This window comes from Nycticebus coucang, chromosome X (assembly GCF_027406575.1).
Source record: "Nycticebus coucang isolate mNycCou1 chromosome X, mNycCou1.pri, whole genome shotgun sequence".
NCBI classification, from domain to species: Eukaryota; Metazoa; Chordata; class Mammalia; order Primates; family Lorisidae; genus Nycticebus; species Nycticebus coucang.
The window spans coordinates 133,472,426-133,498,674 of NC_069804.1; the positions used below are offsets into that span (position 1 = coordinate 133,472,426).

Genomic DNA, 26,249 nt, shown 5'->3' on the forward strand with positions numbered 1-26,249 from the left:
TATCACAGCACCCTCGTTTATCGCTGAGGGAGTTGAGCTAGATAAAAAATAAATAAATAAATAAATAACAGATCTTAATGTTTTTTTCCTGCCACTGCACATCAAAGGGATAATCAGCCCAAATTCCATTTTCTGGAACTTTCAATCTGACTGGAGGAGTAGCAGATCCTTTTTACATTTTGTGTACAAGGCCAGCCCTATAGAAAGTAGAATTGGCATCTGTATCTCATTATTTGAAAGATTCCCTCTTGGCCCAAAATATATCCCCTACAAGCTGGCCAGGGCCCTGTTGGCAGACCCTTCTACATCTGAAAGTCTGAAATTTGCCCTCCCTGCTTCATCACCCCCAGGTTAGACAACAAAAACATTTTCTCTAACCCTTTGCACTTGCTTGCTTTTTTCTCGATTCCTTTATTCTACTCGGGATTTAATTTTTTAAATACCCCAGATTTCCATCTAAACATTGCTCTAAGTTAGTGGATAATAGTCTACCCCTGGAAGTTAGTGTACCATCTCTGAATTCTCCAACAAGATCATGTACTAGTTTCCTAATAAATTTCACATGCTGCTACCGATGCTAACCATGTTGAGTCACACTCGACATCCGAGTGCAAAAGGCTAGAAGGTCTTTGTTAACAATTCTTGGAGGAAGAAGAAGAGTAAGGATTTAATAAGAGTGTAAATTTTGCCTGTATTCCTCCATTAGTACATTATTGATGGCTAATTTATTAATTATATTTTGTTAACTTTGAAGGATCCTGCCTTAAAGAACAATGGCAAGAAACAGTCATGGGAATGCTGGACCAGGATTACTTATCTGAGGATTTGACAAGTGGTGGTGAGTTCACCTAAACTCTAACCTCACAATATACAAGGTGGCCTACTTGTCATTCTGCTCACCAGGTTCTACTTTCTATTTAAGCATCTATTACGTTCCCATGCTAGGTCCAGTAAATGCTCTGGAGAAATCCATTTGAGTTCACAGATCTATAACCATTTGGGAAGAAGTATTGAACTAGGTACACCATTATAAATGTTGGGAATTTTTTTCATCTTAATATCCCCCACAAAAATGAGAAGAGTACTAGAAACATAACAGGTGGTCTTATGTTCTTGATGACTAGGCCAAACCAGTCACAACTGTAATTTGTATATAGTGCCCAGCAGTTATAGGACGATCACCTTGATTCTCCACTCCTGGAAATTCACAGCAGTCATTTTCTTAATTATCATGCTAAATAGATTTTCAGTATCCTTGTAACAATCTACTCCTAACCTTCATAACTGAGACCACCTCGCCCTCACTTATAGGCTCAGCTTCACTGAGACTCTGGGACCAATTCTATTCCTACTTAGGGAAATATAAAGAATCCTATGTCTGCTGCACTATGGCATTTTAAATGGAGCTAGCCTTTCCAAACATCGCATCACAAATATATATATTAAAATCTTAACTGTGGGCAATAACCCCATATTTGGCATTTGCCCAAAATACTCTTCAATTAAATTCCTGATATTCTAGACTCTTGTCTCCTTTATATTTTAATCCTCTTGCTTTTGGGCTAGAGCTCCTATGGATCCTTTGTCTGATGACCTGTTTCAAGTCACTTCCCTAGGTGCCATCTTTGACTGCACTGCTTCATTTCAACTTGCATGACCCCTTTAATCTCCGTGCCACCACAACCTTAAGATATGCCCAGTTCTAGCCTGGGCTAACCCTTCTACACTAACCCTTCTACACTACTTCTATAAGCCAGGTATTTTAACTGTCAGTCAGTTCACTTGCTCAAAGTCCTACCCTAATTTTAACTAATGGGTTCCAGCACTGAGATTTTCTTGTTCTTTAATTCTCACCTTCTGTTCCAATCCCTGAAACTAAATGTTTCCCTGGCTCTTCTACCTTCATTTAGTCTTCTTCACATTTTCCTGCTCCTGAAACCAAAGTGCTCAGGATTGGTCTCGTGTTCCAGGTCCTCTGGACCCCCTCTGTCCAGATCTCTATTATATGATCATTGGTTTCCCCAAGTCACCCCCTCTGTCCAGATCTCTATTATATGATCATTGGTTTCCCCAAGTCACTTACCCAATTTCAGTAACTTATGGCCATCTTCCTTTTAGTCCTCCCCCAATTAAATTTTAGTCAGACAACCAAGAACTCATGAATACATATATATTTATTTAATTTGTAATATAGCATTTTGGATGGGCTGGGGTATTTTAAAGAGGGATGAGGCTGTGTAATGCACAGATGCTCATAATTCTATCACTAGGAGAGACACTATTGGTCCAGAGCTCCCAGTACGAACAGGCCTGGGGTAAAGCATTTGATAAAAAATAGTCCAACAATAGTCTAATAAATATTCTAGCCAATAACAATACAGCATATGTCAGAAGCTGGCAGACCATACCATAAAAGGCAGTTTTGCCTAATATGATGGCAATCAGTCTGGCCAACCTGTAATACACAGCCAAATACAGCCCAATGGCTCCGAGGCTGCAATTGGCAATTGACTTCAGGAGCTAGAAATAAATGTAGGAGTGGTTATTATCTACCTGCCTCTCCTCCATTCTTTGGAAGAGAGGATATCAAATACTTGAGCTTATTTAAAAGTCCATCCATGGATTGCTCCATCCAGGTAGTCATATATAAATGTGTAAACCCATAAAGCTTAGAAAATTCACCTAGTGTGTTTTTGCCAGGAAGAAGGTATAAGTGATTTTGCTGCAATCTGAATTTTACTGCATCCAAAGCTACACAATGGAATTACATAATAAAAACACATCCAGATGCAGTTACTCTTAACTTACAAGTAGCTAGAACCTCAATGTAGCATTAAAATTTCTTTCATATTCTCGAAAGAGATTTAACTTTGTTTTTGATTATTGTGCTTTCTTCAATAAGACAATATAAAAAAGTAGAAACAAGCATAAATTGCAGACATAAAATAATTTTCTGGCAGAAAGGGCTGTGGAAAATAGATTGAGTAAAGCAATAACAAAAGCTTATGGAGTCACCTTCCTTGAAGATGTTAAATATAGGTCCTATTCTCTTTGTCCAACTGGTTTTAGCTTGAAGTAGCCAATGACTTCTCTTAAAGTCCCTGGCATTGCCAGGGTTCTATGAAAGTCTTAAGTTAACTGAAGTAAATATCTGGGACTCACCACACCTCCATGGATGTCCTTTGCTGCCATGTTATTATCTTGGAAATCACTTTTCATTATTTGGCTCAGAGTCAAACTTTAGGGCTTACCTCAAACCCAGGTTAATTCCTCACTTTATGCAGTAGCCATACTCTGAATAATTTATGGCTATAGCCTAAACTCAAATCCACCTTCAAGGAACAAAGTTTGAAAAGACTGAAATGATATTAAAAAGAATGGTGCCACATGTTGCAAAAACAATCCCTCAAGATAACTGCCAAAGTTTTTGAGGAAGACAATGCTCATTCATATGTATGAGCCCTGATATTTTTGCAAAGCAATATCAGTACAGCCCAAATATAGTATAACCAAGCTTTTCTGCCCAGGAAATAATAAACATCACTATGGAAATCAGAGTACAAGAGGGAAACATTAACAATTCATTTGTTTGTTCATACATTCATTCAATAAACATTTGCCAGACAGCTACTCTGTTGTAGACATTGTGCCAGGTTTTCAAAATACAATAAGAAAAGACAATCTTTAACCTTAAGATATTCACAGTCTAGTAGGGAAGATGATTATCATACATTAAACTTTTGTGTGCACCATGAGAAGCTTGTTCCTATGTTTCTAGATATTCTAATTAATCAGAAGTTGGATCCCAGAATCAATTGTTTTAAAGGTGAGTCTAACATAGGTGGTCTGAGGACCACATTTTGAAAAACACTGCTACATGATGTGATTATTGCTGAAAGAGGAGGATGCTCAGGGTGTCATAGGAGCTCCAAAGAGGGGAACGTAGTCTAAGGGGTCAAGAAATTATTCTGGTTGAGAGGCAGTAAGGATAGGGAAAGGTAGTCCAGGCTAGAGTCAAAAGTAGGGTGGGGAAATTAGAGCTTTGTCCCAGAACACTAAAATCTAAATGACACACAAATAAATTGGCTTTGGAGAGCCAAGGTCATGGTAAAAGAAACTTAACTGGGGTGGAGGTGGAGTGTTCCCTACTTACAGCATTTTCACACTATTCCCTCAATTTAAGGAAAAGTCACTTGTTTACTCTGGGTATTAAAATTGTTAATGTCTTGGTTTCAGGCACAGAGAACAACTTTTCTAAATAAACTTGGCTACGGTAACCAGTCTATTAGGGGAAAGTGGCAAAAGATGAAGCTGTGAAAATAAAACAAGGACAGGAAAAGCCAAACTCTAAGGAGGGGGACCTTCTAGCAAGTGCTAAGGAGTCAGTGAAAGGCTGTAAGAAGGGGGAAAAAATCATTTGTTTTGTTTAAGAATTTGAGGATAGGCCATAGGGGAGAGACCAGAGTAACTGAAATGAAGGGCACACATTTTAAAGAACTGCTACACAGTATTGGTGCTGGGGGATAGGGGAGGAGATTAATATTTATGACACACTTAGTAAATGCCAGAAACTATGCTAGATAGTTTACACATGCTATTTTTTTACATCTTTGAAACAGACTTGTGAAGTAGACATTTTACAGAAAAGGAAACAGGCTCAGAGAATGAAGGCCTTGCCCTAAGCCAAAGTACTAATAAATGGCAGATAAACTAGGATGATTTTAATCCAAAGGTTATGAGCTTTCCATTATAGCACTGAGGAATCTGAGGTTCCTTATGTTCTGGTTGGCAGTACATACATATGGTCTTTAAAACCATAAAAGCTGAATTTTGGCACTAGATATGTAAGTTTGAGCCTTCCTTTTGTATCTGCAATCAGTCCTTCTGTCCATGATAGGTGAACAAACAGTAACTGTTATTGGACAGATTAATTTAGATATTTTGGCTCTTCTACACAATAGGGAGACAATTGCAGCAGGAACTGTGCTTTATTAACAAGGGCACACCCACAGCAGCTGTGTGGTACCTGGCATCTAATCATTTATTGAATGAATCGATAAATGAGCATCCACCAGGCAGGTGGAAAGGAAGAGAGAAGGAATTTTGACATTGCTTCCAGGGTCCAATCTGTGGGCACTGTTACAGCTACCACTCTGTGATTGTGTAATTGTAATATTTTCACAACTCTCATGGAGTAGACTCCTTGAAGCAGACTTAGCTCCTGGAAAGGAGAAAAGCTCTGGTTCTCTGATATCCCCAGAGAACTAACAAAATCACAAGCCATAAAGCTTCATTCCCTTCAGATACAGTGATGAGGACTGGGGTGAGTTTTATGTCTGCATTTGCCAGAAAGAGTTGATTAAGCAAATGAGTAGTGTAAACAAGATTGCAAGAGGAATGATTATTTAACCTATTTAAGAAAGCAAACTGTTCTCAGGCATTCATTCTTAAGCACTTCAGAAGTGTTTCATCTTACAATACAAGTACATTTGTATGCAAATAGTTGTTCCATTTATAACACTCCATTCTTACTGATTAAGTAAAACAAATTCTTAAAGAACTTCCATTATGCAACTTTTTAAGCTTAATTCTAATAAATGTATGTACTTGACAGTAATAAAACTGTATTTCTTTGAAATATTCTGTGACAGAATTTTTAACAATTCAGATGGACCTCCTCTATTAGGAAGCATCAATGAAATGGTGCTCCATAGGACACTTCTACCTGGGTCAATTTTCTATTCAGAAATTGCCTCCCTTGTGCAATCTTGCCCCCAATTCCTCCTCACCCAACCTAGAACTCTTCCCACTCTTTATGTCATGACTGCATGTATATACATGCGGCGGGAGGGAGGAAAGGAAGAATGGAAGGAGGGAGGAGAGAAATGTTGATTGATTTTGATGTTTTCTTTAGGGGATGAAAATAGATGGTGTAACTTATTTTCCCTTCTAGTATATTTTTCACTCAAAATTAGCAAATTAAAAAGTTTACTGTGTATCTACAATATATAAAGTGAGTTATACAATCACATGAATGTATAACTCACTTTACATATTATATATACATATTCATGGTTTATTTACAATAAACCTTTTATTGTAGGTTTTTAATCTAAAGTGACACACAATGTGTGATAATTTGACAATGTTCAAAATTCTATTTGGCCAAACTGGCCAGTACTAGAAAGGCTGACTACTGCCCCCTTACTGGCTGGCTAGCTCCTTGTCCAGAGCATTTTTCTACATTATTTACCTAGAATTACACTAATTGTTTCCAGTATCATGTATACTCCTAAATCATTAGGAATTGTTAATTCTCCAGTGACAACAGAGGCATTCTCTAAATTTTTCTCCAATGGCTTGAACCCAGACTACTCATATAATTTGTTCTGAGAACTCAATACATTAATCCAAATACAAGCTTTAATGCACAAAATTAAATCTACAATATCTAGTTATTTTTGGATGCTTCAAATGAACTTTATTTTATATCTCATATATTGAACACTACCTTAGGTTTAGGAGGGGAGGAACTGCTAAACTGGAGAGCTGCTGAATTATATACTCTCTTGAAACTTAATGACAAGCTTTCATCCCAGAAACATAGGGGGATTCTTGAGGCCTGCAGTTGCATTCCTGCCGCTCAGGGTAATCAATAAAATCTGGGGCGGGCAAGCCAGACAGGATCATAAGGGATTTGTTCCAAATTGTGAATGTTGGACAAACTGGAAGAATGAAGGTCACATCAAAAGTATGAAGATGGAGAGAGTTAGCTGGGTCATAGAAAGATAGCATGTTATTGTCATAATCCAGGAGGACACCCAGCCGCTTCAACTGTGGAGGCACATCCACCAGCATTTCCTTGTTGTTATGTCTAACCACAAAGTTACTATTGCAGCGAGAGAAGACCCATGAGGAGGCATTCTTGCCAATCCATTCATTCTTTGGAGCAGATTTGTAGGCAATACCAATTGCATACCTGCCAAAAAAGGAAAGAGAAATAAACATTTAGAAATGATCTAAGTTGTGCTAGCCACCATATAGGATTAAATATGAGGAAAAGAATACATCTTTCTTCCTCAAATGTTTACATTTAGATGCATAATGCTGGTATCACTAGAGCTTTAGAAAGTTAGCAATTAGGGCCAGGCACAATAGCTCACACCTGTAATCCTAGCATTCCAGGAGGCTGAGATGGGTGGATTGCTTGAGCTCAGGAGTTTGAGACCACCCTTCACAAGAGTGAGACCCTGTCTCTAAAAATAGATGGGCATTGTGGAGAGTGCCTGTAGCCCCAGCTACTTGGGAGGCTGAGGCAATCATTTGAGCCCAAGAGTCTGAGGTTGATGTGAGCTGTGACTCCAAGGTACTCTACGGAGGGCAAAAAAATGAAACTGTCTCAAAAAAAAAAAAAAACAGGGAAAGTTAGCAATTAGAGTGATGTAGTTAATTTCTAATTCCTGGGCCATTACATTTTCAATGATTTTATTAAAAAGCTAACAAATCTTTCTAGGAGTAGTTTTTTTTTTTTAATTTATTTATTTATTTTTTTTGTAGAGACAGAGTCTCACTGTACCGCCCTTGGTAGAGTGCCGTGGCGTCACACGGCTCACAGCAACCTCTAAGTCTTGGGCTTACGCAATTCTCTTGCCTCAGCCTCCCGAGCAGCTGGGACTACAGGCGCCCGCCACAACGCCCGGCTATTTTTTTGTTGCAGTTTGGCCGGGGCTGGGTTTGAACCCGCCACCCTCGGTATATGGGGCCAGCGCCCTACTCACTGAGCCACAGGCACCGCCCCCTAGGAGTAGTTTTCATCAGATACCTTTGAACTTTGACTTACTAATATTATGACTGTGCTAAAGAACTGAATCTCCCAGGAACCTGACAACAGGGGAGAAAAGAGTAAAGAAAAATGGGATCCACTCACCATGTTGAGGAACCCATGACCACTTCCCAGTAGTGGCAGCCACTGTCGATGAATATATTTCCTGCTGCCCCATAGCACCCTGTGCCACTGAACCTCTCTGGGGTATGGCTCTTTTTCAGAGAGCTTTCATCCTTCTCCATCTGCAATCCATCATTGGAGATCTTCAACTTCCTATGAGTCATCTTGGGATCCAATTTAAAGGGCTGGCCTGGAAAAAAAGTAGAAAAAAGAAAAAGCATAATGAATTATTTGGAAATTTTACCTTTGTCCTCTAGAACCACCACTACCAGAGGAGCCAGACTATGAATGTTGGACAAAGGTAGCCTAGATATGATAATCATTCTTGGGTCAGCACAAGTCAGCTGCTGTTTAGATTAAGGAAGCAGACCAGAAGCCAGAATTTTCAAAAAAATAAGAATAAAGGTCAATCTCCAATAAAACAACCTTTGTGGAGGCATTTATTTTACCACTGTAGGGAGAAAATGTGGATGTCTCCTAAGAGCATTTCGCTGGAAGTCATATTCTAAAAGCATGTAGGCATTAATAAGCTGTCCTCTCATCATATATTATCAAATTTAAAAGGAGCTTTGCTTTATGTCAATAGGCAGTTTGAGATTTGTATAATTTTAAAGGAAGGAGTGTTATAATGTTTGAGGTGAGAGGGACTGATGACGTATTGGTGCTTGATGGCAGAATAAAAAATTTTTAAAAAACTAATGAGAGCTCAGTAGCAAGACAGGTTTTTACTTTCTTATGATCGGGATATAAGCAAAATATAACTGGGCAACTTTGTTAGAATGCCTGTTGTATAATCAGTAATCAGAGAAAATATCTGCTCTATAGAACCCTTCACAGCAGAGAATTCCTTACCACCATTATGGCAAAAGCCTTGTTGCCAGGGGGCCAATTATTGGGTATGGGAGGAGCTTTATAATACAAAACGTTCCTGTAACAGACACTATTGGCTAAAACAACACTCATTCCCTAAGTTTGCTCTCTTACCTACTTTTTCTATAGAGGCTGGAAAGGTTAAATACTCAATCTTCCAGCCTCTTTTGCTACTAGGAGCAGCTACTAAAATGAGGCAGAAGTCAGACAGAGTAGAGGAAACTTCTGAGATAGTTTCTGTTTCTCTGATAAAAGGGACAACCATCATGTGTACCAACCCCAGCTTCCTATCCTGAGAGTTAAGATGACACCTGAAGGTTGCATTGGCCATTTGCAACCACGTGGTGATAAGCCAATGCACAAAGGGAGAAGGAGCCTGCATCATTTATGACATCACAGAGTAGCTGCACCAGCCCTGAACTTCCTGCCACCTTCAAACTTCTTGCTGCATATCAGAAGAGAAAAAATATACTATTCATCTACTAACACATGCTATTTGTTAAGCTAAGTTAAGCTATGCTTTCTGTTATTTGAAGTAAAAAACATTCCTAACAGATAGGGCTTCTCTGAAGTAGGATTCTAATATTTAGATTAGCAGAATAATAATCTTTTACTCAATTGTGTCCCAAATCTGGGGGATGGTATGCAGAGAAAAACTCTTCACTAATATTCTCCAAGCTGCCAGTTATTTTATTTATAGCTCTGTGTTTACAAATCTCCCACAGGTACCAACAAACCCCCTGCCAAAGCACAAACTACAGTACTAAAACTCCCCTACCCAGCACCACTGCTCTCATGCACTGCAGTGTGTGCCTGATCAGGCCAAATGGACTCCACGACATGGGCAGGAAAACTGATCTTCCCTTTCAAAACTACCACAACATACTGTTTGTTTTAAGTCTGGTAGGTTCACTGTTCCGGCTCCCTGCTTGGTTTATGGCTTTAACAATGAAGATGTAGCGTGTCCCGCTCTGGAGTCCGTGCACCGTGTAGTGGTTCTGTTTAATGTTGGGCACAATCATCCAGCTATCCACTGAATTATACAGGCCTGGAAAGTGGGGAAAGGCAAAGACATTAACCAGCAGGTAAAAGAGATAGAGTGAAAAACACTGAAAATTCATCAGAAGCCCCACCCCACCAAGGGAATTCATTTTGTTTCCTTTTGAGTCTTGAAAGACATAATGAGATGAACCAGGACTATGATTCCACTATATGTTTTCTCCCACAGAGCTACATTTATGCCAAGCTCCTTGCTTCTGGCAATTGAGCACAACTACTAGCAAAAGTTAGGTTACTTCAATTTTCTACACATGGCAAAGTATACAAAGTCACAGAATCATCAGTCATATGGAGTCTCCAAATCTTTACCCCAAATGTCCATGTTTCTGAGAGCTGAGTTTGGTGTTATATGGATGGAGGAGTCCTATGCACAGCAGCACAGAACATGGAAACTCAAGAGCTGAAAGAACACCTAGACATCATATTTCCCTCATTTTACAAATAGGAAACTAAGATTGAGAGAAGAAAAGTAATTGCCCAAGGCCACAGATAATTGGTGACGGTGCTAACAGTATAACCCCAGTGTTTTAAAATCTTAGAGAGTGTGCTGTGAGCCGTGTGACGCCACGGCACTCTACCCGAGGGCGGTACAGTGAGACTCTGTCTCTACAAAAAAAAAAAAAATCTTAGAGAGTGTTCTCTTCACTATATCACAATTCATGGGGTGAATGACAATGTTCCTTTGTCTCTCTGTAAGGTAGTGAGGCTTTCACGGCTTATGATTCTACTCTCCCACCTCATCCTCACCCTTCCTTCCCAAAATAGCTGGGCTCCAGGGTCTCATAGGGAAGCCAAGGAGACAACATGATAACCAAAGGAAGATATCATCTCCTTACTCTGACACTATACATTTTTACCCCTTCCTGGCTTTAATTCCCATATTCATTTGGGGTTAAATGATCCAGAAACACTGTTGCCTGGAATCTTCTTCCCTTCTAAGTAGGGGGATCAGAGATTTAGGCTTCTGCTTTGCAAAGTCTTTAGACTTTAAACATTGACTTAAACAGGAGAAATGTAGATAATTAAAAACATACATTTGGCTGGCTTTCTGTAAAAGGGAGACCATCATTCTAGTCTGTGGATTATCTAGACTTCTTTCTTCTATTATCTGCTTTGTAATCAGTTTACCACTTTTAAGCCACAGTTAGAATAGAGGGTGGAGGAGGAGGGAAATGAGTGGCAAATTTACTCACTTCTATGCAGCCCTACTAAAGGAATTAGTGAGGTTGAGAATTTAAAACAGTAAGTCAAAGGGTTTTTAAATTAATTTGAGGGAAGACTGAAAAGCCAAATTAAAACTAGAAAGAAATATAATGAAGGACAACTATGATATAGAAAGAAGAACTAGTAAAGATACCCAGTGATTCTTATGAAAAGACAATAAGAAAAAGGGCCAGCATCAAAGTTTCAGGCCTTGCCTATCTATGTTCCAATGCACAGTATAAGTTATAAGCTGCACATGAAATTTTAATACAAAAAGGAAACTATACGATCTTCCAGATACACTTCTAACAATACAAAAACAAACTTTACGGCTGGGCGTGGTGGCTCACGCCTGTAATCCTAGCACTCTGGGAGGCTGAGGCAGGTGGATTGCCTGAGCTCACAGGTTGGAGACCAGCCTGAGCAATAGCAAGACCCTGTCTCTAAAAACAGCTGGTCATCGTGGCAGGCCCCTGTAGTCTCAGCTACTTGGGAGGCTAAGGCAAGAGGATTGCTTGAGCCCCAGAGTTTGAGGTTGCTGTGAGCTATGATGCCACGACACTACCAGGGGCAACAAAGCAAGAGTCTGTCTCAAAAAAAAAAAAAAAATCTAACCTTTACAATGAAGTACTACGCAGTCATAACAGAAGAACGAGGAAGATCTCTATCAACTGATATAGAGTGATTTCCAGGAAATCTTTTCAATTGAAAATAGTAAATTGTAAAAGACATAGATAGTATGCTATTTGTTTTGAGAGAAAGAAAGGCAAATAGGGCAGGTGTGTTGACTCACACCTATAATTCTAGCACTCTGGAAGGCTGAGGCAGGTAGATAGCTTGAGCTCAGAAATACAAGACCAGCCTGAGCAAGACTAAGACCTCGTCTCTACTAAACATAGAAAAATTAGCCAGGCATTGTGGTGGGTGCCTATAGTCCCAGCTACTTGGGAGGCGGTGGCAGGAGGATCGCTTGAGCCCAGGAGTTTGAAGGTTGCTGTGAGCTAGGCTGATGCCACAGGACACTAGTGTGGACAACATAGTGAAACTCTAAAGGAAGTGAGAAGGGAAGGGAAGGAGAGGAGAGGGGAGGGAAGGGAAGGGAGGAGGGGGAGGAGGTGGGAAGGAGAAGGAGAAAGAAAGGAGAGGGAAAGAAAGGAGGGGAAAAGGAAAGGGAAAGAAATGGAAGGGAAGGGAAAAGGGAAGGAAAAAGAACAGAAAAGGAAATGGGAAGGGGAAAAAGAAAGGAAAAGGAAGGAAAGAGAAGGAAAAAGGAATGTTTAGAAAGGAGAGACAAATAAAATGTACATATATTTATTTGAATTTACAAAGAAACAACAATAGCAATAGGAAGGATAAACCAGAAAATAATGAAGCTGGTTACCTACAAGGGACAGGGGTGGAGGAACAGGGTAAAAAGGATGTGGAGGGAATGACACTTCTCTGATTATATCTTTTTTGTATAGTTTTGTCTTTGGGAAACATTGTTGTTTTTAAAATTGTTGTTTTATAAATTCAAAAAAATTTAAATCGGCTGGACGTGGTGGCTCACGCCTTGTAGTCCCAGAGCTGTGGGAGGCCCAGGCGGGTGGATTGCCTGAGCTTGGAGATTCGGAGATTCGAGACCAGTATGAGCAGGAGTGAGCCAGGGTGAAACCCCGTCTCTACCAACAACAAAAATAAATAAATTAAAAAAAAAAAAAGCCTGGCATTGTGGCAGACATCTGTAATCCCAGCTACTTGGGAGGCAAAAGGAAAGAGAATCGCTAAAGGAAGAACAGAAATAAAAAAAGAAAACTTCAAGCGAAGAAGAATGAACAAGCAAGCTGAAACTGAAAGCAAAAATAAAAAAAAATTTAAAAAAAATTTAAATCCCCAAGGGATTTAAAATCCACAAGGGAAAGGTGGGGGACTAAAACCAAAGGGAAATTGAAACAAATGAGCCCAGTTGCACTTCACATGAATAACATAACCACACCAAAGCAGTGAGCGTGGAGAAGATATGGAAAGAAAACCTGAAGTATGGTCAGCAGGTTTGTTTTTGTAGTGGTATGGGCAAAGCAATTCTGACATTGTTTTAAATATATTATAGGATTGAGCAAATAAATATAGATATTGAAACTGGGCCCAGGGTTTATACTATGGAAGAAGAACATACAAATATTGAATAAGGGAAGACAAGAAAGAACCTATGGGAATGAATGCATTGGAATTGCAGGTATTTATGTGAATTTATGCTTCCATAAACATGCATATGTTTGTGTATGTGCACATATGTAAAGTATATATGCTTATATATTATATGTGTGCATATGTAGATTTTGTGTGCACATACACTGCCTAAGTCTTTGTCTCTAATATTCTCCTACTAAAAGGAACCAAGGCTCCTTGAAAAACGATGGTTGAGGGCAGCGCCTGTGGCTCAAAGGAGTAGGATGGCAGCCCCATATACTGGAGGTGGCGGGTTCAAACCCAGCCCCGGCCAAAAACTGGAAAAAAAAAAAAAAAAGAAAAGAAAGAAAGAAAAAAGACAGTTGATTTCAAGGCTGGGACAAGATAAAATAAAAATGAGCCTAGAACATTCTGTTATGCCAGAGAGTAAGGAGTACTTAAAAAAATGATGGGAGAATATCACAAGGTCCCTGGGGTGACCTTGAAAGGCTCACACAGGCTAAATTGAAACAATTTGAGCACCAAAACAAGTAAGAGTGGTAAAAAAATTTATAGAGTATGCTTCGGTCCCTACTGATATATACATAAGCAAATTGGGGAAACAGGAAATGGGGTTCTTTTTTTTTTTCTGAGATAGAGTCTCTGTTCCCCAGGCTAGAGTGTCCTGGTGCAGTCTAGCTCACAGCAACCTCAATTTCCTGGGTTCAAGCGATCCTCCTGCCTCAGCCTCCAGGGACCTGCCACAACACTTGGCTAATTTTTCTATGTTTAGTAGAGATGGGATCTCACTCTTGCTCAGGCTGATATAGAACTCCTGAGCTCAAGCAATTCTCCTGTCTTGGCCTTACAGAGTGCTAGAATTACAGGTGTGAGCCACTGCGCCCAGACAGGGCTCTTGCTTATAATAGAATGCCGAGTGCCACCTTGTAAATGTGGGAGGAAGTACTCAGCTGGAAAATCACCATTTTGTAATCATCACAGTAAAGACTGAATCAGGCAAGAATCATTAACTGATGCTAAAAGCGGAATGAGGGTAGAGGTGAGATGGGTTTGGTGAGGAAACAGGATATCTTCATGGTCTTAAAGTACCACAGATTGCTTATTAGTGGTAAAAGTAAAAGAAGTAACTACACAGTGAAGAAATCCGACAACCTAACTAGGTGATCAAAATTGTAATACTATCACCAGTGAAGAGTGAGTGAACACCATGTGCCTCCAGATATAGCACCCTAAGAAAGGACTGTACTGAATATAATCATGAGGAAAGATCAGACAAACACAAAATAAGAAACAGTATAATAAAATACAATATAAAAGGTACTTTTAAAGATGTTGATGTCCTTACAGACAAAGAAGGAGTGAGGAAGTGCTCCAGATTAAAGGAACCTGAAGAAATATGAAAATTAAATGTAATACCGGATCCTACCTAGACCATAGAGGACAACATTGGGTTCTTTGAATGGTACAAAGAATGCTGTTGGGTCAATCGTCAAAAATTAGAATGTGAATGGTGATTTATATTTTATTTTTACTTTTTTGAGACAGTATCACTTTGTCACCCTTGGTAGAGTGCCATAGCCTCATAGCTCACAGCAACCTCAAACTCCTGGGCTCAAGCGATCCTTTTGCCTCAGCCTCCCAAGTGGCTGGGACTATAGGAGTGCACCAGATGGGGGTCTCGCTCTTGCTCAGGCTGGTTTTGAACTCCTGAGCTCGAGCAATCTACCCACCTCAGCCTCCCAAAGTGCTAGGATTATAGGCATGAGCCACTAACACCATTTTGACAAACAGGAGTGTGACCATAAAAAGGATATCAAGATAGTAAAGGATCTTTTTTTTTGTGGTTTTTGGCCGGGGCTGGGTTTGAACCTGCCACCTCCGGCATATGGGACCGGCGCCCTACTCACTGAGCCACAGGCGCCGCCCAAGATAATAAAGGATCTTAAAACCATGTTATATGAGAAGCATCTTAAGAACCTAAGATGTAAATAATAATAATAATAATAATAAAAAAAGAACTGAAGATGTCTAACCTAGAAAAGAGAAACTTTAGAAGGGTCATAGGAACTACCTAAAATTATTTGAAGAACTATCATATGAAAGATGGATTAGGTTTGTTAGTGAGACACAACACAAATTGCCAGAACTAATATTAACTGATGGGTGTAGTTTTTATTTTATTTATTTTATTTTTTTAGAGACAGAGTCTCACTTTGTCACCCTCAGTAGAGTGCTGTGGTGTCACAGCTCACAGCAACCTCCAGCTCTTGGGCCTAGGCGATTCTCTTGCCTCAACCTCCTGAGTAGCTGGGACTACAGGCACCCACCACAATGCCCAGCTATTTTTTGTTGCAGTTTGGCTGGGGCTGGGTTCGAACCTGCCACCCTCGGTATATGGGGCCAGCACCATACTCCCTGAGCCACAGGTGCTGCCTGATGGGTGTGGTTTTATTCAAGGACTATTAAGTTTGAAGTCTAGCAAGATTGGGTTACATCTTGATTTCATCATTTTGTATCTCTGTGACCTTGGGCAATTCACTTAACTTGAGCCTCTTTTTCTTCACCTATAAATCAGAGTTAGTATCATCTATTTCACAAAGCTAACTGAGAACTCATGGGAACTAGATGAGATAATGTATGTGGATATATTTGTAAATGACAAAGCATACTACACATGTAAATTATTAATGTAATTGTTTACTAATATAAAGAGTTATGCCTCTTATAAAAAAAACTGGCAATTATTTATAGCTGCACGACAATTGAATGGGCTGTTTTTGTTAGAAGTGAGCTCCCTCCTTATCACTGGAAATGTTCAAGTTCAGACAGGCTGATCATCTACTGGGCATCCGGCAGAAGTGAAGAAGATTAGACTAGATAACTTCTAAGGTGCATCCCAACTCTAAGATGCTATTATCCTATCACTATTAAGAATTATCCTCTAAGCTGTTCTTTACAGGGCACTATATAGCCTTGGAAACAAAGGTGACAACCTTCTGATCTTTGTCACTTCTCAGGCTTATTCTCAACTCCTGGGAGAGGGCTGCTATCCCCGTAACAGGGAAGAGAAGCACAGTAGTTGGCTCTAAGACTTCCCAGAGTAGGAGTAACAAGTATGTTGGTGAAGCCTTAGAGTTCGTGATGTCACAACCTGTAGAACACCCAGGAACACAGCTACATGGGCCGAGTGGCTTAGGTTGGAGCTGCATGAGGCAAGTGTTTTTTAGAGTTTGACCTCCAAATGTCCTTTCATCTCCCCACCCCACCATTTTCACAAGCAAAAGTCTGCCCCAGAATTGTCACAAAATAGGAAAAGGAAGACTATCAGGAGGGTCTAGTTGGAAAATCTCCTCTCGTGCCAATCTTTGAAGTCAGACACAAAGCACAACACAAAGGTAAAGGAAAATTCTAATTTGTAGCTATGTACATGCGATCTTAGGGTGGCAATTGCTTCTAGTATTGAATCTACCTTTAATTCTGCTTTTGTTTCCATCTTCCCCAGTACATCGAAGGGAACTTTCAGCTCAAATCCACTTGACTGGCAATCAATGAGTGAAGTTCAGTTCCTACCCTGCTTTGTCTTATCCAATTCACCAGAAGATGAAACCGTAACATGTGAGCTAAACAAATTCTTTGTTAACTGCTTTCCTTTTGGGGCCCACTGACATGTTTTTATATTTAGTGTTATTCTTGATAGAAAGGGAGAAAGAGTAAAGGGAATATTGACAGAGGCAAGAGGGTTGTCACCACATTCATTGATACAAATTGGTATGGGAAAGGAAGTCTCTGAACATGATCTATTTTACCATGATAATGAAGTGAAAGCAGAGTCAAGGAGAGAGGCAGATGCTCACACACACAGAACTAGCAATGAACAAATACTGAGTGACATGGACTAATTGAGGAAAGGATAAGGATTATTACATAAATAAATGGGAGTAGCCCCAGTGACTGCCCAGAAAGGAAATACACAACTAGCTTGTCACCCATCAGCAAGGTCTTTGCAATGCCCTGGGGAGCTTACGCTGTCTATGAAACACTATACTAAACAACCTAACATGTCTTACAAACACTTGCCTCGTGGCGCCCCGGCCAATCTTGAGCAGCTTACTGCTTCCTTACATTTCCTTATCTCTGGCCACAGGCCCCAACTACACCATGACTTACTGATGAAGTTAGCCTGGCCAGTGAATATGGTGTACTGAAGCTCATAGGAGCTGATGCTGAACTCATCATCAGAGATCCAGTGGACAGTAATGGTGTCATGGGAGGCAGTACAGAGTTCCTCTCGGATAGATGGTGGGTTTGGGGCTGTAAGGAAAGGTGGAAAACGTAAGGAAAGCAAAATTTCTCATATGAAATTTTACAATCACTACTCTTCCTGCCTAACCCAACATCTCTTGGAGAGGAGGTTTTCTTTCTTTTTTTTTTTTTTTTATTAAATCATAGCTGTGTACATTGATATGATCATGAGGCATCATTCACTACCTTTACAGACTGTTTACCAAGTTTCACATATACCCTTGTAAGATGGGGATTGGTGGGATTACACCAGAGAGGAGGTTTTCTTAACAGAGAATCATTAGGTTGCATGAACCGTACAACCTAAAGCAAAATGCTGGGACCTCCAGCTCCCCCAAACCACTTTTGCTATAATAATAAAGATGTTTCAGGCAAAGATATAAGCCAAATTATTGTGATGGTTGCCTCAATTGTCTAGTCTGCCCATACATGGTATAAGCACTTATACAAAAACAGAGCAAAGTGGTCACACAGTTGTTCTTAATACATGGCCCTCAACCCATTGCTTTTTATTTCAAAATAAGTTTTATTATATGTTTTTGGCAGTATAGTCAAGTGCCAGGTAATATGAGTTCCCTCGTCTGTGAATAGGGAAGATTTACTGTAAGGATTAATAATACAAAATTAATACACAATGTTTGGCATTAAGTAGATATTCAGTAAATGACATCTATGATAATATATTAACAAAATAGCTGCAAATATAAAATTCACAGTCATTATTCTAATTTAGAAAGGCATAAAAGTTAGTTTGTGTGTATTTTTTCTCATGAAATGATCATTCAATAATCCTGAAGGTAGCCAACACTTAACAAGCTGGTTGCAGCTCTCATTTTCTAAAATAGTCTGCAAGCCATGTATTTCTCACACTTTTCTCCCTGATCTAATAATTCCTAAGTTCTCTTAAAACCATTTGGATAGTACCTGTATCTATGTGGGACATTCTGTAACATTCTTAACAAGCAATAACATATTACAATTGACTTCTAAGGACTAAGCTGTTAGCACTTCCTTGTTTTTGCCCTTAAGTTTGGAATGTATACTCAGTCTGATCCCATAAAGATTTTAAAATCATCTCTATTTTCTGTTATACGAACTAAAATATATTCTTTCTAAAAAGATACATGCATCACTTTAACGATTATAAAAACATTTTCATTGTAAATATCCTTTTCAGATTATTTTTAAAAGCACACCAAAAGAAAAAAATTAAAATGGGAAGGAAAACACAGTATTTTCACACCTGTTAAATAATCTAGCCCCTCCAGCAGTTTCTTTTCTCTGGAAAAATCTAAAGCAAAGTTTTCAAAGGCATCATTAAAATTGATGTCTGGAATCAGAACTTGAGAAGATGCAGTTGCCATAGCGACCCTGAAAGAGAGAAAAGTACATCAATATACATCAAAATAGGTTTGCAACCTTCATCCAGTGTTTGATTTCTGGTTTAACAAGGTGAAAATAAATGACTTGTAAGGCTTGATTCATTAAGTGAAAACACTGTATATGTGCTTTTCCAATGGAAGCCATTTAAATTTTAATCATCAGGAACCAATTAAGAGTTATACCATATTTATTCACATATGTTCACCCCTCAAACACACTCCTTCCTCCATCCTGACTTAATTTTGAGAAGTAAATACAGGATTTTTTCCCTTCTGCATCATTTTCCATCTGGCAGGCAGCATCAAAACTAAACCTCTGAAGGCTTTGTAAGAGCAGTTTGAAAGATTTTTTTTCTCCCTCTCTACTTTATTTTATGCTAATCAACAAGCCAACATGCTAGGTTCCCTTATATACATGCTTTATTTGATCTTTTACAATAGTTACGTTCCATTTTATTATCCTTTAATTATGATAGTTATAGTTATAGTTATGATATACTAATTATAAGAGACTCAAGAACAGGGTTCATATTTTGTGCTCTTATGTATTCCATGGTCCCTAACACAGTGTTGGACACATAATGAAAAACTAATTGTTGAAAGAATAACTAAATGACTAATAACATCACAACTTCTAACATTTATTGAGTGTTTAGTATATATATATATATGGCACTGTGCATGCTTTTTACATATATTATCTAATTTACTCCTTACCATCCACCTGTGAAGTGGATGTTACTTCTATTTCACAAATGAAAATGATGACACATTGAAAAAATAAGTAACTTGACCAAGATCACACAACCAATAAAGGTCAGAAATATAACCTACATCTATCTGATTCTAAACTCTATACCATTAACCATGCAGATTGTTCTTTTTTTTAAGAGGTATATATTATACTCTTCAGCAATTCTTAACCAAGATTACATTATCAGAATTATTTGGGGAAACTATACGTGTTTAGGTCCTGGGCCAGATCTTCTGAATCAGACCCAATGAAGATCCTTGAGCATGCAAATGACAGGGTGGAAATAAACATATACATGGCAACAATAGGTCAGAGTGGAGAGAAAAGGCATCGAATGCAGAAGACCAGAAAGGAAACTTCTATGGTAAACTAGTTGTAGGGGATGAAGAGTTGAACAATATATGTATGTATACCCTGCTATGTATCTACCAACAGTACCTCTTAGCTGTTTCTGAAAATAGAAATGTTTCAGGTATAAACTACAAGCTAAATGAAAGTCTTTTCTCAGTGCAATCTTTAAAGTCTCACACTGAATTGCCAGCTTCCAGGAATTGGTGAGTAAGGGGACAACAACCTCTTTAGGGTAGACTTAACCCAGAATATTAGCTCATGAAATTTCTTCCTGACCTCCTCAATCTTCTTTCTTTCTTCCATCCCTCTATCCAATACTTATAAAGCACAACCGATGCATTAGGCACTGTGCTGAGCACTAAAAATACACAGAAGAGAACAAGCTTATTGTGGTCCTTGCCCTCAAGAGCTTACACATTGTGAAGTAGAAAGACATTAAGTAGTCAACACAAGTACTGCTACAAGAGCCATGTTCAGGGACTTGGAACTAGGAATATCTCCCCCTAGGAAATTCCTTTTAAGCAATTACCTGGACAAGGAGGAGTTAGCTAAGCCATGACTATGTGGACATGTGCAGAGAATAAGGCAAAGTCATGCAGGACACCATAGGCCAGGGTACAAACTTTGAATTGTATCTTAAGTACAGATATAATGGGAGCCACTAAACATTTTTTTTTTTTTTTGTGGTTTTTGGCCGGGGCTGGGTTTGAACCCGCCACCTCTGGCATATGGGACCGGCACCCTACTCCTTTAGCCACAGGCGCCACCCAGAGCCACTAAACATTTTAGCAGAGGAGTGATATGTTCAAATTCATGTTTCAAAAAAAAGAAAAATCCATGTTTCAAGAAGAGTACTGTGGTTTCTGGTGGCTAGCCTGGAAAGGACCAAAATTAGAGGCAGGCAGACCAGATTTTAAGGTGTCAGGAAGGAGCAGAAAGTAAAGTGATGACAGAAGATAGACATGGAAAATAAAATGGACATGGAAGATAAATGGAAAGAGTTAATTCATAAAGCAATAAAAATGGCTAATAAATATATTAAAATGTCCAACTATGTTCTGAAAGATGGCATCCCAGAAAAACCATTAAGTTAAAATTCAAAAAATAAATGAAATTAAAACTTAAAAGTCCAACTACATGAAAAAGCAATGAAATGTAAACTGTGGTAGCATTTAGATTACAATTAAATGACAATATAGGAGCCATTTATGCTTATATTCAATAATGCCTACATTTTTGTATTAGGCTTGAAATTAGTACACATTTTGGAGGCCAATTTAGCATTAAATATCAAAAGAGAGTTTAAAATGTAAATATTCTTTGACATCACAGTTCTGCTTTATAATATTTTTAGTATGGAGATAACTGAGACCATGCAAAGATACTGCTACAAATAGGTTGGATAGATGACTCTCAAGTCAGACACATAGGAGCCATCTACTCTACCTACACCATGGGTTATACCTGAGCCTACCAAAAGAAGATTCATATAGAGAGCAGGGAATCATCAACATCTATTCTATAGGTAATTGTGAGGAAGGAGAAATAAATCTTACATTTCTTAGTGGCCTTGAGAATGCAGCAGATGGTTGCAAAAGAACTCCTCCTCCAGAGATAAGAAGGAACTTTACAGGGAGCGGAAATAACCTTGAAAAAGACTATGTAACAAATAACAGCACCCCGGTTTCTTGAGAAATATTATCATTAACTCTATATGATTTTTTTCCTACTAGCTAAAAACTTTCATGATCTAACATCTATAAACTATACCTTTGTAACTGTTACTAATCTGAGAAAAAAAGCATAGAAGGGTTTGGAAAGAACTATTCCCCAGAACTCAGCATTTTATGCCTCGAGGTACCTGAGTTCTTGCTGCCAATTAAAAATTCCTTTCTCTCTGTCTGTCTGTCTCTCTATCTCTCTCTCTCTCTCTCTATATATATATATATAGATAGATAGATAGATAGATAGATAGATAGATAGATAGATTTTTTTTTTTTTTTTGCAGTTTTTGGCTGGGGCCGGTCTGAACCTGCCACCTCCGGTATATGGGGCCGGCACCTTACTCCTTTGAGCCATAGGCACTGCCCCCTTCCTCTATATTTTCAGTATAAATGTCTGTTACTTTCTGTTTCCTGCAACAATTGAAGTCCTAGGAACTAATAAGTTTGCAACAAGAAGAATGTGCAGTGAGAAAAGAGAATAGCCTAAGACAGGATCACAAGTAATAGCATTAAAGGAATGGGTCAAGGAAGAGTTGGTCACAAAAGTTTAAAAAAAAAACTAGATAAGAAGAAAACCAGGAATATTCATGGCAACCAAAAGCACAGGAATTTCAAGTAAAAATAGTCAGTAGGGACAAATGCTACTGATAGATCAAACAAGATGAAACGGTAAGATAAAACAAAGGAGTGTGTATGATATTTGGCAACAAGGTATTCATCTGGTGACCTTCAAAAGAACACTTTCCCACAGTTCGTTTATGCCTCAGCTGGGAAGGACGTGTTGAGATTGGCATATCCATCAAGGACAATAACTACCCTGGCTTACAGTGCTTTGGCCAAACCTCAGATGCATGGCCTCTTGGCCAGGCGCCTGTGGATTCATATTGTTTGAGTATTTGCTGTATCCCGGGCGGTTGCAGCTTTCTATAAGTATGCTGTGGCTGAACCAAGAAAGAAGGCATATGCAGATTTCTACAGAAATTATGATTCTATGAAAGAGTTTGAGGAGATGAGGAAGGCTGGTATCTTTCAGAGTGAAAAATGATTTTGGAATATAAAGAATTTCTTTGGGCTATTTACATAGAAGTTTGTCACTGACCTGTGTTCCTGAACTATGAATATGAATGATAAATAAACTATTAATAAAAAAGAAAAACAAAAATTTTCAATGCTATGGTAATGGGAGAAAACACTTCAGAGTAGGGATAATTAAACACAGTGGTTTAAATAGATACTTTATCTTTGCTTTCATGAAATTCCACTGAAATGACAGTCCAAGAATGAAATGTCATAAACCCAAAAAGAGAATGGAAAAGAGATGCAAACGAGTAAGAGATTGTCAACAAATGTTTGGAAGCTAAAAAGGGATGGATGGTGTGGTAACCAACAACAGACCAGAGAAAGCTGGATCAGAAAGCCAACACGCTGATTTAGTGCCACAAAAAGTTGAAAGTTTGCATGAGGAACAGCTAGATCCCCAGATCCACTAAACCAGAGACTGCCTTTCCCTCATCCTGGCAGGAGATGTGAGGTTTACTTTCTGCTGAGCTTTGACATTATATTAAAAGCAGTCTTAAAACATCTCAGCTCCCTTTCCCTGCTTGGCTTCTAGAATGCTGGCAATCAAGCTTATATCCTCCCCCACCAAAAAAAAAAAAAAAAAAAAGCCGGGAGGTTGGAGGATTCCTTCCAAGGGAAAATGTTCCAAGAGAAAACACCTACAGAAATGACACTTGGGGTCCTTCAATAAAAAGCTGGCATTCAGCCTTAGAATTCTATAGCAAAGTTCACTAAATGCCCCACCTATTCCCAGTCATCTTTTAGTGCTTATATTTAAACGAACAGGCAAAAGCTTACCAGATATTTAGGAAAAGACACCAACAGAAACAAACTAACAGCAAAAAGAATCTTGGAGGAAACAGACAATGCAAGGTTTAGAAGAAAACTTTTAAAGTGATAATATCCATAGGTAGAAAAAACCAAATAGTTTGTCTATACAAAGCAAAAACAGAAAACTAAAAAAGATACGAAGATCAAGAGTGACCTCTTGTAAATACAAATATGAATGCTGAAATTAAAATATCAATAGGTCTCTCCCTCCACCGCCTCCTAATGTGCACAACGTGAGGGTGTTCAGCACTCCCCATGGGTGAAGGACTCAACTACAACTTGAACTTTACCTTATTTGTACCTTCATATCAACCTGAAATTTTAAAAAAATCAGCAGAAGGATTGAACAAAAAATTAAGGAAATATTTTTCTGAGACAGTAAAATGAGAAGACAGTCGTCATGGAAAATAGAAAACAAAACATTTTTTAAATCAAAAGGGAAAATTTGGTATTTCCAACATGACTATAAATTATTATCTCAGAAAGAGAGAATAAAGGGAAGAAAATTATTAGTGAATAACACAAGAAAATCTCCCAGAACTAGAAGTCACTAGTCTTCAGATTGGAAAAACCCACTGAGTCCCCAGCATAAATGAATGCTAAAAGACCCAGAACCAAGGCAGATCTTGGAGAAATTTCAAAAAAAAATGTTAAAGATAAAATCTTTAAAGCTTTTAGATTTTTAATGGCAATTACCAAAAAATATGAAAGATAACAAGTGTTGGTGAGCATGTAGAGAAAGGGGGAACACCCTTGCATACTGTTGGTGGGAATGTAAATTGGTACAGCCATTATGGCAAATGATATGGAGGTCCCTAACAAAACTAAAAATAGAACTACTACAATCAGCAATCCCATTTCTCAGTATATACCCAAAGGAATCAAAATCAATTATTCTGAGGAAAATCTGCACTCCTGTTACTAGACAAAGAGGGTCTGGCTGCCTGTTACTGTCAGCCAATATGCAGAGACAGGGATAGGTCCACCAAATTTTGTCAGAAGGCCAGGATTCTGAAGGCCAGTGAGAGTAGCCTCTCCAAGACTGTTCTGTTCTTTCATTTCCAAAATTACAGTTTTATACATAAAAGTTCAAAGTGAAGACCAAGTTAACCCTTATCTTAAACAATAATCGGCAGAACCCATAACTCATAGTAAACAATAATCAGTATAACTCATGACCCCAAAACAACATTTCAATTCAAAAGTTAATCTCCTAAATCAATCCACCTAAACTACTCAAGATAGGCATCTTAGGGTGGGAGCTAAATTTATAAAACGATGAGAATGGGAGACAGGGGGTGAAGGTCAGGCAGGACTTAAAAAATAAACCTATCAGACCAACTGTGTCATGTCTGCCCTAGCCTGACAGACTCTATCTAATTCTCACTACATGTGCTTTTATTCCCCACTCTTATTACTACTACATTTCATATCTATACAATAGATTTTAAATAGAAATAATGACTACGATTTACTGCACTTGTCCTGAGATTGAACTTATTTGGGGAAGGGATAGGTTTGAAAGCACATATAGTGAGAATAAGATGGAGTCTGTCAGGCTAGGGCAGACATGACATAGCTGGTCTGCTCAGTTTAGGTCCTGCCTGATCGTCACCCCCTGTCTCCCATTCTTACTGTTTCGCAAATTTAGCTCCCACCCTAAAGAAACCTATCTTGAGTAGTTTAGGTAGATTGATTTAGGAGATTAAATTTTAAATTAGAGTGTTGTTTATTGTTTATGAGTCATGGGTTCTGCCGATGACCATTTAAGATAAGGGTTAACATGGTCTTCACTTTGAACTCAAATGCATAAAACTGTAATGTTGAAAATGGAAGAACAGAACAGTCTTGGTGAGGCTACTCTCACTGTTCTCCTGAATTTCGGCCTTCTGACAAACAAAGTTTGGTAGACTTAGCCCTGTTTATGCATATTGGCTAACAGTGACAGGCGGCCAGACCCTCTTAGTCTGGTAACATTTCTGGCGACACAAAGGAACCCCTAGACTGCTCAGTTAAGTAGTGTGTTAAGTACTGCTGTGCAAGCCTAGCGGTTGCCTGGAAAAGGGGGCCTGGGGTGTCAGTGCTCCAACACTCCTAGCAGCGCTGCCAGATTTCTCCTGGGAGTCTTGGGGCTGTCCTCTCACTCACCATCGCTAATAACTAAGGTCCATGTGCTTTATTCTGGTTGTGCACTGAGAACTTTAGTTCTCCTCAGTTCTGGTTTTATTCTGGAGAAATCTGGTGTTTCTATATCTAGTTGGTATTATGGAAGCTCAGGTCTCCTGATTGTGTGCGGAGAACTTTAGATCTCATCACTTTTGAGTTTGTTCTCAAGAAATCTGGTGTTTCTGTATCTATCTGGTGTGTATCATGGAAGCTCAGGCCTCAACCTCAAATGACAGCCCATTGGGGCATATTCTGTCTGATTGTTCTCATTATGGGTACCTACCTATAATAAAAAAGCAATGAAATTTTACTATAACACAGCCTGGCTGATATATCATCTTGACTCTAGAGAAAAGTGGCCTTTGAATGGATCTCTGAATCATTATAATGATATTACATCGTTTAAAATAACAAGTCTGGTTAAAATACTTAAC

At 38.8% G+C, this 26,249-nt stretch overlaps 1 protein-coding gene across 4 annotated transcripts in view; it reads right to left on the minus strand.

Moving 5' to 3' along the window:
* Nucleotides 1-2,156: 2,156 nt before the first annotated feature.
* MID2 (midline 2) overlaps nt 2,157-26,249 on the minus strand; it is a 124,986-nt gene continuing 100,893 nt past the window's right edge. For 3 of the 4 annotated variants that reach the window (XM_053580216.1, XM_053580215.1, XM_053580217.1), the window contains 5 exons: nt 18,792-18,919; nt 17,324-17,557; nt 9,702-9,863; nt 7,928-8,135; nt 2,157-6,979 (listed from right to left, as the gene is read on the minus strand). In XM_053580216.1, coding sequence (XP_053436191.1) covers nt 6,577-6,979; nt 7,928-8,135; nt 9,702-9,863; nt 17,324-17,557; nt 18,792-18,919 — 1,135 coding nt within the window. In that variant the 3' untranslated portion in view covers nt 2,157-6,576. The remainder of the gene's footprint in view (nt 6,980-7,927; nt 8,136-9,701; nt 9,864-17,323; nt 17,558-18,791; nt 18,920-26,249) is intronic. The other variant, XM_053580218.1, reaches the window with a different exon arrangement.